This window comes from Macaca nemestrina, chromosome 5, assembly GCF_043159975.1.
Source record: "Macaca nemestrina isolate mMacNem1 chromosome 5, mMacNem.hap1, whole genome shotgun sequence".
NCBI classification, from domain to species: Eukaryota; Metazoa; Chordata; class Mammalia; order Primates; family Cercopithecidae; genus Macaca; species Macaca nemestrina.
The window spans coordinates 117,030,654-117,045,867 of NC_092129.1; the positions used below are offsets into that span (position 1 = coordinate 117,030,654).

At 32.1% G+C, this 15,214-nt stretch overlaps 1 protein-coding gene and 1 long non-coding RNA gene across 7 annotated transcripts in view; one reads left to right on the forward strand and one right to left on the reverse strand.

Moving 5' to 3' along the window:
- The window catches only part of LOC105479493 (adhesion G protein-coupled receptor B3), a 735,858-nt gene that overhangs the window by 445,013 nt on the left and 275,631 nt on the right, over nucleotides 1–15,214 (reverse strand). For 3 of the 4 annotated variants that reach the window (XM_071095963.1, XM_011737487.3, XM_071095965.1), the window contains exons 2-3: nucleotides 12,020–12,130; nucleotides 5,932–6,093 (exon numbers count right to left, since the gene is read on the reverse strand). In XM_071095963.1, coding sequence (XP_070952064.1) covers nucleotides 5,932–6,093; nucleotides 12,020–12,130 — 273 coding nt within the window. Of the gene's footprint in view, nucleotides 1–5,931; nucleotides 6,094–12,019; nucleotides 12,131–15,214 lie in introns of those variants that run through there. The other variant, XM_024792169.2, reaches the window with a different exon arrangement.
- Nucleotides 1–15,214, forward strand: part of LOC105479492 (uncharacterized) — a 143,404-nt gene that overhangs the window by 26,947 nt on the left and 101,243 nt on the right. The window lies entirely within an intron of this gene.

Sequence of the window (15,214 nt, forward strand, 5' to 3'; positions counted from 1 at the left end):
TGGCAGAGGAAATAGGCGAATAAATATAATATATCTAGAATCTTCTTCATATGTATGCTTACCAAGTTGTTACTTTAGAAACACATATAGGATACCTTAATTGTGAGATATCCCTTCCCCTTCTATTGATGTTATTTATTTGCCTAAATTGGTTGTGACAGGATGTTTAAACATTGAAAAAACAGCCAATAGAAATATCCAATATAAAGCTCTTTAACATTCTGAGAACCTTGTTGGGAAATATAGTTTTAAAATAACATGTAGGGGAAAAAAAAAAGAGAGTGAGAAAAAATAAGATGTTTTACTTTTTCCCATAAAATTTTGGGAAAACCAAAGCCAATTTATATCCATTGATATAAAAAAATAAGTCTATATCTAGCTCTAATAAAACTATATATATATAAGATGTATATACTACCCACATATATAAATATTCATATATGTATATATGATCAATTATAGCAAAATAGTTTAAAAGTACTTACATGAATGTATTTTGGTATATTAAATGAATATTTGTATATACTATTGCATTTATTTCCAATTACCAATATTTCTCCTAAAACAACCTTTTCTCCTCCTATTTTAAAAAACTTATCTCCTCCTATTTCAAAAACCTTTTCTCTTCCTATTTTCTCCTCCTATATAAAAAGTTAATGATGCTATATAAAATTCATATTGCTGCTTCTGTTCATTTTTTTTCTGTCAGATCATACTGTTCTATATGCATTGCACAATCCCAGAGAAAAAGGAAGGTGCTAAATTGTCATATTTTCCTCCACGAATCTCAAAAAATGTTGATTAACCTTGATGGCTTAAATTATGAAACTGGAATCTTCAGAAAATTAATGTTACTTAATACTTTCTAACAGTCTTTATGGCTACATGGTAAAAGTTCATGACTCATTCACGTCATTTTTAAAAAGTTTTTTTTTTCATTTGAAAAGGATACAAATCATTAACAATTATTTTAGATACTATTGAGTTAGTAGAAAATTACAGCACATACTGTATAATGTTTATAGATGCTATTCATAAGATTAATGTTAAAGATTAGACATTTTTATTTTAATGGCAAATTGTTATTTTTTTATTTTGCAGTAAAACATGAGAATCTGTAAATGATCTAGTTCATTTAAAATGATCCTAATAAAACAAATATATTTAAATGAAATTCATTCATTTTTACAGTTTTCCTCCTTAGCTTCGGCACTAGCTATATTATTATGTCTCTTTGTGTGATAACTAGAGATGAAATGAAGAATATGCAATACCTGAAATATATTACAACCATATTTTGAAATAAACATATATACATTTTCTTATGATTTAGATTGAGCTGTACATAAAATAAATGAAAGGTTTTATTTTATTCTATTTTACTCATTTTATTTTGAGACAGAGTCTCACTCTGTCACCCAGGCTGGAGTACAGTGGCACAATGTCAGCTCACTGCAACCTCTGCCTCCCAGGTTCAAGTGATTCTCATGCCTCAGCCTCCTGAGTAGCTGGTATTACAGGCGAGCACCACTGTGTCTGGCTAATTTTTGTATTTTTAGTGGAGACAGGGTTTCACCATGTTAGCCAGGCTGGTCTTGACCTCAGGTGATCCGCCTGCCTCGGCCTCCCAAAGTGCTGGGATTACAGGCGTGAGCCACCACGTCTGGCCAGGTTTTACCTTTTAATAAATAAATGAATATAAGAACTGTAACATTTACAAAAAATAAAATTCAAAAGCCTTCCTTAGCCTGCAGAAACTTCTTCTACAGGATTAAAACACATATAGAGTACACCAGTGTCTCTCAGCTAGTGGCAATTTTGCTTCCCAGGTGACATTCAGCAATGGCTGGAGACATATTTTGTTGTCACAACTTGGGGAAAGTAAGGGGGCTACTGGCATCTAGTGAGTAAAAGCCAGGTATGCTGTTAAACATTTAAAAATACACAGGATGGACTCCCCCCAACCAAGACTTACTGGGGTCAAAATGTCAGTAGTAATGAAGTTGAGAAGCCCTGGAATAAACCATAAAATTGTAATTCAACTAGGGCAATAAATTGTGTTGTTGAATGTAGAGCTCTATTTTTATCAATTTACTTTCTGTTTATGTCCATTGTTTTTTACTTTGAGTAATAAAGACTTTTGAAGAGAGTACAATGTCCAAGTAAAAATTCTGCTAAAGGTCAAATATCTTAGGATCCATATTGAAGTAACATATTGCATAATTTAATTAACACAGACTTCTGAAATTTGAATATGGGTGAATGATCAATAATTTATAACACTATTGATTTGCTTCTTATAGTACAAATAAATATAACCTCTAATTCTATAATTCCACACATTTTGTGGAAAGTGACTTTAATATTCAATTTGTTCATTTATTGTGTCATTTTCATTAATTAAATGCCAAATACATTTGAATGTCCAAAGTGTGACAAATCAGTTACTGATTTCTGAGTTAATTTTCTTTTTGGGAATTTATTATTTTAGGAAGGTATTTCTACTGTTTGAAACATTACATTTTAAAAATTTACTTTTTATCACGATTTTCAGGATCTATTAGATTGCAAAGTAAGTACATATTTACCAGCACAACAAATAATAAAATAAAACATTTGAGCACAAAATATTTCATAACAAATATCACAACCAGATGAAAAATATTCCAGTTTCTTATAGTGGGGAACTTATTCTGTATTTCTAGTTTGCTAAATTGTCCTTTATGCTTGGAAAATTAAAAATAAATCAACAAAACTGTTTTCATTTTCTTTACTTCAACATTCTGAACTAAAACAATGATTAAAAGATAAACTTGTTGTCAACGGTACTATTTAATCAAATTTAGAAAGAAAAAAGACTTCATGTATATAAAGGTGAAGAGGAGCTAGTAATTGGTATGTAGTTCTATAGGTGTAAGGGTAAAAGGGTTTTTGGGTAATTTATGACTAGTGTTCCATTATTGGAACACAGCATCTGGGAGTTATTTATATTCTACTGCTCAAGGTCGTCACCAAGATCTGATTTTTCAAATTCAAAAAATTGCAACCTCAGGCATAAATGGGGAAGACAAACTTTAAATTAAAAATCTTTAAATTATGGAATATTAGATAGCCTTCTGGACATCAGACACAGTGAAAAAGTGGGTTTGGCAGTTCTGTGTGGGAGAAGCGCTCTGATCCCACCACAGATGTTCTCTGTGAAGGCGTTAATAAGTAGTCTCTGGTAGAAGGATGGCAACTTGCATATGTCATCCTTATGAATGTGCGTAACTAGTGGCTGGGAAGTAAGCTGTGAATGGAAAATATGAGAACACTTTCCAATCCACTCAGACTCACATTTAGAGATCCATTTGCCATAATACTATCCTTGTGTGTTGAAAGCGTCTTGGCTATTCAAACACATGCTGATTAGATAAATTTATATTTCAAGTACAGCATAATTCTTTATTGACATTTTTCTCATTATCAAGGACAGAAAACTTGATCCTGGATCTCCTTAAGTCAATACTGTAAGTAGGGAACAGCTTTTAAGTATTCTTCCCAGAAAACCCACTCTACCCACACCCAAATGAAAGTAAGTATCTACCCTTGTGGGATGAAGATTTCATTTCTAAAACATGTTGGTCAAATGATATGTAATCACAGTTAGATAGGAGGAAGAAATTCAAGAGATCTATTATACTGCATGGTGACTATGGTTAATGACTATATATTGTATTCTTAAAAAATGTAAAGAGAGTGGATGTTAAATGCTCTCAGCATAAAAATAATAACTATACGTAGTAAGACACTTGTTAGATTTAACCATTTCACAACATTTGAGATATATAGATATAATGTATATATCATGTACAACATGACCTCAAAATATGTTGTACATGATAAAAACATACATGTTACCTGTCAGTTTAAAAAATAAAATAAAATAAAATCCCCAGATCTTTACTTCTACTTGCTTTCCTTGTGTTGCCGAATGTACCTAGAATCTGTCTGCTCTATGAACCCTGTTTTTTTTTTTTTTTTGAGACGGAGTCTGGCTCTGTCACCCAGGCTGGAGTGCAGTGGCCGGATCTCAGCTCACTGCAAGCTCCGCCTCCCGGGTTTACGCCATTCTCCTGCCTCAGCCTCCCGAGTAGCTGGGACTACAGGCGCCCGCCACCGCGCCCGGCTAGTTTTTTGTATTTTTAGTAGAGACGGGGTTTCACCGTGTTAGCCAGGATGGTCTCGATCTCCTGACCTCGTGATCCGCCCGCCTCGGCCTCCCAAAGTGCTGGGATTACAGGCTTGAGCCACCGCGCCCGGCCTGAACCCTGTTTTTAATCATGTTTTTCATCTTCTTCCCGGGACCTCACAAACTCCTTAAACATTTTTTCTTATGAATCTTTTTAGTTTTTACTTCATGTTTTTTTCTTGCTCTAGTTTAATTCCCACTGAGCCTCACTGATTTTTCTTGTTCTTAGTGGCAATTATTGCTCTTTTCCAGTTAATTCTGCCTTTCTTTCATCACAGGCTTCAGTTCTCTGCCCTGCTTAACTTTTAATTCTACCTTCATCTACTGCTTTGTTACCTCCCAATTCTATTCTAAAGGGATCGCCCACCTCATTGCATCATTCCTCCATCTTCTGCCCACCACTTTCTTTATCTTTTATTTCCTCCACACTGTCCTTTTTTATGGTGATAAAAAGCACATAATGTAAAATTTACCATCTAATCAATTTTTAGTCTACAAGTTAGTAGTATTACCTATATTCATAATGTGAAACAGATATTCAGACTTTTTCATTTTGCAAATCTGAAACTCTACAACCATTAACAACTCTCTCAGACTGTCTTTTAATGGATCCCCTTTGCATATTCTGCTGGAAAACTGACATTATTCCTGCTCTTACTCCATGCCACCCACTCTCTACTCTTGCTTTTAGCAACTGTGGAGTCAGCCATCTCTAGAAATGGAACTTAATGAGAAACTTCTAAGCACAAGCTAGCAGATGAAAGGCTGCTGCAGTACAAGTCATTTTCTTTACACCTGTCCCCTTTTGGAGGTCCCTGGAAAGGCTGTGAATGCAAGTCCAGTGTCAACTGTAGCTGTCAGTATGTTTATAGTCATTCATCCACCACATAAATGGTTAGACAAAAAGATAAATCTGGAGATTCGTAACATCATGTGCTTTGACCTTTTGGAAACGAAGTCCAGAGTCCTATTGTTACTTATTTTTACATGAAAGTCAGTGGTCTGGGAAGGAGAAATGTCTATAATATGCAGATGTGCATCAACTGAAGAACAAAATTGTGATGTAACATGGAAAATCTGACACTAAGTGGGCATGCTATCGTTAATGCTTCATTTAACATTAAAGATCTCTCTCTCTCCCTCTCTGTCTCTCTTTTCATTAAGTTTCATTTAAGTTTACAAAGCCGTGGATACCTCTGAGGATGAAAGTTACTTGAATGAAATAAAATAACAAAAAGTTATTTGGTCAGGGACACTCTTTTCTTTGATAGGGTCAGATAAGTGATATAAAAACTACTGACTGCCTGACAGACTATGTCAACTACTGCCTTATGACATGAATATACATCATATTTTTAGTACGTAGGCAGATTACATTTTTCCTCAAGAATTCAATTGAACATTTTCACCATCTAAAACACAGAAAAGATATTTGAACCTTAAATACTCTTAGAAGTAGATACACAGATTAGAAACTGATATTTGCAGTGAAGAGGGGAGTCATTTACCTAATTTTGTGACTGCTTTAAAAGCAGAAATAATCACACACATCTTAAAATATTACAGTTGAATAATAATTACACTTATCCACTCTAATCAAAATGCCTATACCCATTTCATATGAAAATAACAAATCGTTCCAAATGCGTAGCATGACACAGTTCAATAACATCCACAGTTGTAGTTGCTGCTAACACTACCTGGACAGAGGGCAGTGTTATTGCAAACCCTTGATTCTCTTAATGGGCCGCTGCAGTGTGTCCCGTAAGGTGATACACAAGTTCTGGTTCGCACCTGCGACCCTTGACCACAAGTAACTGAACATGTGCTCCACTGGGACCACTCTTCCACACCAGATTCACCTGTGTGCAAGACAACAAATAAACATGAAATACTGTCTTAAATATTCATGTAGTAAGCATTATACCAAACTGACATTATGACATGCAAGAATAATTTAAATGTAAAAATATGACCATACATCAAAAGGTACATGAAAACATTTCAGAGAAAAATGAAGTTTAAAGAGGAATGCATATAATGCTGATGCAAACACCAAGTTTTGCCATAACCTTATTAGCAAAATACTCTTCACAAATTACACTGTACCATGGACACTATGAAGGAACTAATCAGCATTTTTCAGTATGACTAATTGTTGAAGTGATTCTCTTCAAATTAATCTAAGACTTTGTATTTTGATGGAAAAGGAAGCAAAATATATTTCTAAGCTTATTCTATGGCTTTGGTGAGCAAAAATATATTGATGTGTTCCTCCTTAGTCCTTTATTGTGTAACACCCTTTCTAATGCTAGATGATGTGGAAACCTGGGAGCTTGGACACATCTAATGTATATTGTATTGAGCACTGACATTTATAGTTTATTACTAGTGCATTTTCTACTTTTTCATACTCTGATAGCTATTTATTTTGTGGTAATTTATTTAAATCCTTCTGCTAACAATTTCACCTATGATCTAGAGTAGTGATTTTTTAACTCAAAATAAAGACAAATTTGTTGATAATTTTCATTAATTTGATATGGAACTAAAATTTATTTAAAATGGAGCTCTAAAAAGCCAATGAGTATCTAAATTCATTAATTTTCTTGGAGTTAGCATCTCAATGAAACTATGTCAAATTGCTATTATTATGTCCCAAGGAGACTCAAAAGTCAAACATTTCCATGACCAACAAAATAGGCTTGTAATTCTACCATGGCATCATGTTCAGGATGAATTTTAAAAACTGATTTGAAAATTTGCAGTCGTTTTTCTCCAGATTCACACTGGATCATTTAGCTGCTGGCAGTTAACTACTTAAGTTAACCATTTAGTCATTGAAAAGTTTGTAGGTGAAATGTTTCTCAAAACTTTGTATTACTGATTAGTAGATCAAAGAGCAATTTAATAATATTTAATGTTTCTGTTTATAATTTGCCTTTGGAATAGAATTCAAAGGGTAGAATATGATCATGTATTTGTCCATCGTTTTCTAGAGAGTTAGTAAATGACTTGAAAATTATTTGCAGGGCTACTCAAGGCAGCTGGTCCACAGACTAGTACTCTAGGAAAGAAGGAGTTTGGGCCAGAATGTAATTCAACACACAAGTTTTCTCAGTGAGAAGTTTGTTCTAAAAATAAAACGTCAGCTGAAATAAAACCTGTGCTTGAGGAAGTTGTTGGTTTTACATTCTGATGTAAACTGCTTATTCCTTTGAGAGACATAATGGTCAGTTTGTGGACAAACACTCTTCTACTAACCACACTTTGAGTAGTACCATTATGACGCATTTGCTCTTATATTGTTCTGCATCATGCACCCAGAGGCATAGATGACCATCTGTTTATAACTGGACATATATTGTAAGGGCACAGACAATGGTAACTGGGATGACAGATTACATCAAATGGGACTGCTTTTCAGTGTTGTGATCAGTGTGAATTGAAAATACTGTATAGATAATCCTTCATCATTTCAGAATTTTTTTCTTCACAAATGTATATATTGCTAATTTCATAAAAATGTCCTTGGATGACTATCTGAATAACAGTTAAAGCCATGCTTTATAATTTGTTCTTTTACATTAAAGAATACTCTATCAAGATTGAAAATCATTATTCTATAAACCAAATAGAAGGATAATAGTTAAAAAATCCACATATATGAATATATGTGCATATAAATTTAGCAATATAAAATTTAAGCTGAAGTTAGGAAAAATATAATGTACTTTTAAAAATGATGTTCCAAACTGTGATGAGATTAAGTGAGGTATAAATATTATGGTTGCATGTTATTAATTAAAAGAAAATTATGAACAATGTGGATTCCATAAGTGAAATGATAAAGGTTATGAATAAAATTAGTTCTATTTTACCACAAAAGCAGCCTTTTTCCTCTTGCATTGTCATAATGACAGAAAAACATAATTTAACTAAACTGAGCAGTGAATCCAGATCAAGCCCTATATTTAAATTACTTTTGTACAAGTATTTAAACATTTGAGTTGCTTCTGAATGTATGATACTGCAATGATGCTGAACAGGCTAAGCAGTGGTGCCTGGATCATGAAAGTTTGATAATGAATGCTCAGAATTGGCCTCATCACTCTTCCTCTTTCTTCACTGATCAAAAATAAAGTAAATAAATAAATAAATAAAACATATTGGCTTTCAGATTTTGAATTAAATTTTTGCCAGTGAAATAGTGGCCTACCTATCAAAAAATCTTGTTATAACTCAAATCCTATAGTTTCAGTGACATTTCCACTAAATACTTCTTTTTTCCATGCTGCCCCTTCCTTATTTATAAAAGTATGAGGAACATTCTAGGCAAGAACATTAGGCCATTGTGAGAACAGCTAATATACATTATAAGAAAGATGTTAAAAATATTCAATGACTTTAAAATAGTAAAGTATAAGACAAAGTATACTGTTTTTAATATATGGGTCTTTGGAGATAGTATGAACTAAAAGCTCTTTAGCCTAGCATGAAACACAAAAGGAAACTGGAAAAGCATTGCAATTAAAGTCAGAAGACCTGTGATTGATGGAAATCTACTGAATAATAGCTCTGTGACCTTGAGAAAGTCATTTTATTTCTTTGAATGTCTTTGATAAAATGAATGTTATATTTACTTCAAATTCTGTGAAAATTGAGTGAGATAATGTGTGAGAATGCATTTTAAATTATTAACAAAATATTAATATAAACTTTTGCTAATATCTTAAAGTCATGAAATTAGAAGTGTACTTTTAATTTTATTTATTTATTTATTTATTTATTTACTTATTGAGACGAAGTCTCACTCTATAGCCCAGGCTGAAGTGCAATGGTGTGATCTCGGCTCACCGCAACCTCTGCCTCCTGGGTTCAAGAGATTCTCCTGCCTTAGCCTCCCGAGTAGTTGAGATTACAGGTGTGCACCATCACGTCTAGCTAATGTTTTGTATTTTTAGTAGAGACAGGGTTTCACCATGTTGATCAGGCTGATCTTGAAGTCCCAACCTCAGGTAAACCACCCACCTTGGCCTCACAAAGTGCTAGGATTGCAGGCATGAGTCACCATGCCCAGCCTAATTTTATTTTTTTTTAATTTTAGATAACATGTTACATAGTCCAAATTTAGGCTATTTTCCTCACTGTAATAAAAGACTACTTTTGTAAACATGTTTATAAATTAATTGATGACTATGATACTTAAGCATAAGCAAATGTAACTAGGATATCTTAAGTCATCTTATTGGCATTCAATTTAGATGTCTATATTAAATACATGTATTTTTATGATATCATTGAATTTTATACTCCTTAATGATAAATAAAGATTGCATGATAGGCTATTACAGCATCATCATTTATGTCCAAACTCTGCTACTTTATCAAACGTTACTCTTTTTAAAAACTGTTACACTCATTTTATCACTCTATAGAAAGATTGCTTTTAATTATAATCTTTTACTGATCATATTGATTAAAGAGGCCAGGCTACTCATTTGGAGAAGTAATTCTTAAATATTAAAGTGTGATAGCTTTTGCTTTTTTCTCCATGATTAATATGAAAATATATTGTCTTTTGTTATTTTTTAAATTTATGTTTTTGCCTTATTCTTTGTTCTCAAATTACTGTTAACAAATTTTATATTATTTATATGCAACAGTCTTTTTTTGGCTTAAAGACAAATACAGGGAAATATTTTATAAGTAAAGTTTAATTTTTATAAAATTTCATTGTGTGACACTTACCTGTATTTATTCACACTACCTTAACACCTAAAGAAAGTATAATTTAGGAAAATATTTAAGGAAAACCTTCTTCTCTTTTTCATATTATAATTGTCTTCTGTTAAATTATAAATTTTTAAAATTACTTAAAATAATGTAGTTTCCCAGTTTTACATCAGTACTGAAATAGTTTAATTTTAAAGTCTTATACATGTCTTTATGTTTGTCTATACTATATTTGGTTAAAATAAAATAATAAATATTTATTACTCATCATTTTGAAATTAGTAATTCCTTACTAGGAAAACACAATGTTCCTTGAAATTTGAATTTACCAAAAGGGTATTGGCTGAAAATTGTGAACTGAACTAGGTCACAGACAAATCAAAAAACTTGTACAAAACCTTTTGGCCAAATTGCATAATATTTATGCATAAACTAATCATGTTACGCTATTGGAAATGTAAAACTATCATTTTCCATTTCACTTCCTATTAGCTCCAGTTTTTAGGAACTTCAGTAAACCAGTGTCTGCCATGTCTTTTGCACAAATAAAATACACCTTTTTTAATCTTGCAGAAATGCCCCCACGAGATGGTGCTGATGAGTAGTCAGCCCATGCCCGTGTGCCTTGACTTAATGTCTCTAATCTCTGCTCAGTGGTTGAAACTTTTTGCTCCCTATAAAGAAGAGAAATACATTTAGAAATTTGGAAATTTGCCTAAACCTGTTAATACACTTTTAGACTTGTTCAAACAAATAGTAAAAATGAAAATCAATTTTTCTTAAACAAGAAGGTGCACAAAAAGGGATCCAGATAAGCAAGTTTCTACATTTCTGTATTTGGTTGCAATATATATCTCAAAAAAACTAAAAGTGAATCTTTGTAGAATTTATTTTAAACTTCCTGTTCTGAAAATTTGACCTCCTTACAACTAATGTATCAAAATCTTCTACTCACCCATTATTGAGAGCAAAACTCTTGAACAATATTTGCATTTTTATATTGCAGATTCAGATCTAGTGTTCTAAAAAATATTATCCTAAGAACATGTGAACTGAAGGAAATATCCATTTCTTGGGGGAATTTCATCACTGTCCATCTAAATGTCATGTCAGGAAATTGGTCATGTACTTGAAACTTCTGTATTAATGGCAAAACATCGAGACGTATACAATTTTTTAAGACATAGATAAAACTGTTAGCTTTCAATTTCCCAAAATAAAGGTAACAATTGAAAATTTACAAAACAAAGTTTAAACACTTTTTCTTTTAAGGATGTACTACATGCAATGTACTCAGATGGAATTAGATCGTTTATTATGATAAGAAAAAATATGAATACATATATTAGTTCAAATTCTGTAACTAAATAATAGGCATAAATTATACATACTCCAAATATTTACAGATATATTTGGAGGGAGGTTTTAAAAGTAATCTAATTAATTTAGAATTAATCATTTTATAAAGTAGAAAGTCATTTTAGTTGATATTTAATTAGTTGGAATGTGTTACAGCTTACTTAACACTGTCAACTTGTTATTATTTAGCTTATATAACACAACTCTTTTCAAATAAAAATTATTGACATTTTTAAAAGTTTATATTTTCTGTGATTTTAACAATAATTAATACTTATAAGTAGGACCACACTTGAAAAAATTCAATATATTCAATATTGTTAAAATAAATTTGTCTAAAGTTTCATTTAAAGTTATAATTTTTGAAAGTCTTATGTCAATCAATTATTGAAGAAATAACTTTGCTGTCTTTCTTTAAACATTTAATGATACATTTTAAGTAATTAGCATAAATGCTACTATGTAAATCCTAAATGTCCCATACTGAAAGCAAAATAATTCTTACATAATTTTTGTGCACTTTTCAATTCACAGCTACTTTATTTATGGACTTTAACTGGTGACAAAAAAAAAATGGCTCAAAAAAAATATCAGCTCCAAAAACTGACAAATGTGCAGCAAAAGATTATGAAAACATGCAGTGGCTTCATTAAATTAACAACAATAAATATACAAATGTAACTAACGTATTACCAGTTTGTGCCATAAATTTAGCAGCATCAGCTTGTTCCTGAGGGACCCTTTTTTCATGAACAGATCGAGGTCGCTGACTTTTAATTGTATGATCTCCCATCATTCCAAATTCTAAAGACAGAATAAAGGTATATGAAAGCTTGTGTGTAGACATTTCTCACAAATTACATTACTGTCTCATGCAATATGTTCCTACACATACCTAGAAGATAATTATTAAATTCACAGTTCTAAACTTGCTAGGCTAATCTGCTTGGAATATCTCAAAACTCAAGTCAGAAAACCTATAAACATGAACAAGATTTCAAAAAACAATAATAACAGTCAATAAAATGACACATCAGATTTTTAGTCAACTTAACAGAGATACTGTACTCTTTTCTGATAATGTTTTGAAGCAATACATAAGAAAAAATACAACCACAGTGTTAACTGTTGTTTTTTTAGACAGAGAATCCTGACTTGGTAGCATCTGCTTCTTTGCTCAACAATGATCACCCCCAGAAGTTTGTCAGCAGTTTCCTTGTTACTAGATTACTCAGTCCTGTAACTTAACTTTTCTAAGGTAAACCCAGTCATTTAACAGACTACTTTTTTTGTTTGTTTTGGTTTTTTCTTTTTTTTTTGCCATCCAAAGATGAGGTTGCCCTTGGTGTCTTCAAAGGCTCATGGAATATAGTGGCCTTGGTCATTCTCATTATTCCCTTCCCTGCCCCAATAAATTCCTCCCCCCTTTTCTAATCACATGTAAAGGAATATTTTCTATTTTAAAGTTATATTTATAAAATTTATTTTTTCCAGCCTTCTGTTATTTGATAGCAGAACTTTCAAGAAAGGCAGAAAAAAATTATCTGGGAGTAACTCAGAAACAAATGGAAGAAAGAAAAAAATTAGTTGAGTAAAAGAACAGCTTCTATGTAATGTATTTTTAAAAATTCATATTCTTAGAATTCTGCAAGAGATCTGTGCTTATTGAACTGTGACTGAAAAGTGGTTTTACTAAAATCAGAGCCTAATGTATGGAATAGTTGTTGGTTCTGTCTCATAGGAGTTTAGACAGGGGAAGGGAATACTGAGGGGCAAGAAATTGTGCTGCTATCTTTTTTACATCAAGAAAATTACTAAGCCCTTAAGACCAGGTGTCTTAAACATGACAAAGATGACTGGGTGAAATGTGTTCCACTGACACTGCAGATAGTGTAATTAAGCAGTGTATTTTGTAAGCAGTAATTCTGCCAATTCTTATATGTAAGGAGAAAAGACTAGCATACATTTTTATCTGTCCTAGCTAATCCTCACATAAAAATTAAACCATGGCACCTGACTGATGTGTCATAAAATTTTTTACAGATAATCTACTCAAAAGAACGTCCCCTGAGAAATCTGAGAAATCTAAATGTGTGTTTGTTTTTGTCAGGTGAGAAAATATCCAAAGCAGAAAATATAAAAGAATAGCTTCTATTTAATATATTTTTAAAAATTCATTTGCTTAGATTTCGGCAATATCCTACACTGTAGCTATTTCTACTTATCAATAATAAAATGTCAGTGGGTTTGACCTTGTAAAATCCATCACTATTTTCCATTACTGTCAACATCCTTTCATTCCATTCATTTATGTGTGCTGTAAGTGGTGCCTAAACCATGTTTTGCCAGGCCATAAGAAGTATCTAATCACTCATTCAATGATTTTGGAAATTAATGATTTAGGAAGTTTATATGTAGAATGACTATCCAATATTTTCAAATGTTATATGCAATTAGAATGTTTCTGGATATGAAATAGCACCGGAATTTAGTAGTAATTTTTATCAACAGTATACTTCACCTTATTTCCTCTTGAATTTGTATTTTAAGTTGTGGGTATGTCTATTGTTTTCAGCATTTATGTCAGAGTATAGGTTTACATAAGTCACCTGGGGGCTCTGATGCTCACACTAAGGTAATTTTGGCACTGAGAGGGCAAAGAATGCTGAAAAGATTATTTCATGCCTACAACTTAATTATGTAATAAATAACTGTATAACCTGTTCTAGCAGAAGGTAATTCTTCAACTCAGTGGCAGCATGATAACAGGCAGAAATCTCTTTTCTAAGGAAAATGGTTTATTTTTAAGAGAGACTATGATTTCAAATTAAGGAGGTCTGAGTATGTCCGTGGGTCTTGGTCTGTCACCCAGGCTGAAGTGCAGTGGTGCAATCATAGCTCACTGTAAACTTGAACGCCTGGGCTCAGGTGATCCTCTACCTTGCCTCAGCCTCCCAAGTAGCTAGGACAACAAGCACCATCCACCATGCCTAGCTAATTTTAAAGTATTTGTTGTTGTTGTTGTTCTTGTTGTTGTTGGAGCAGGGTATCACTATCATTCCCAAACTGATCTCAAACTCCTGGACTCAAGGGATCCTCCCACTGCTGCTTCCCAAATTGTTGGGATTACAGGTAGGAGCTACCATGGACAGCCTTGGGATGATTTTAAAAGTGGCATATTCAATTTTTAGCACTTTCTTAAGTTTAAAACAAGTTGAAGTGTTCATTTTTTAAAGAATAGAACAAATTTAAGTAAATCATTTTATATTATCAGTTGGAATGTGATTTACATCTCTTAAAATATGTGTAATACAAATTGAATTTCAATATTCTACAAATTAAATTTCAATATCCTACACCATAGTTATTTCTACTTATCAATAATCAATGTTATATGAATACTAGTGCTGATAGTTTATCATAAGTCACAACATTTGCAATAGAAATTCTTCAATACTTTATGAACTTGATTACAAACTTATTACATAATCAGAAGTTTGAATTGGAATTGTTGATTATGGTCATCACTATAATGTATCTGAAAAATTATTTTTAAAAAATGAGAATTAATATGAGGTCCTGATATAACTAAATTCCTTATAAGAGAGAAGACATTAAAATTCATTGATTTTTTTCAGATGGGAAAACAACACTATGGTGGTACTTTTTTGAATATTCCACATCTATTGTTCTGGCCTTAATTCAAATTTGTAATTGAAATATATAAACTATTGTCTAACCAAGTGTGTTTCTTCTGCCAAAGTTTATGTCCCATGTTTCAAAATAAAAAAATTTCTTTGTTTTAGAGTTGCTATTAACAGTAAGATTTAACAGATAATGTTATAGTTCTCTCCATACCTCACAATGGGGTATTTTTAAAACATTTGT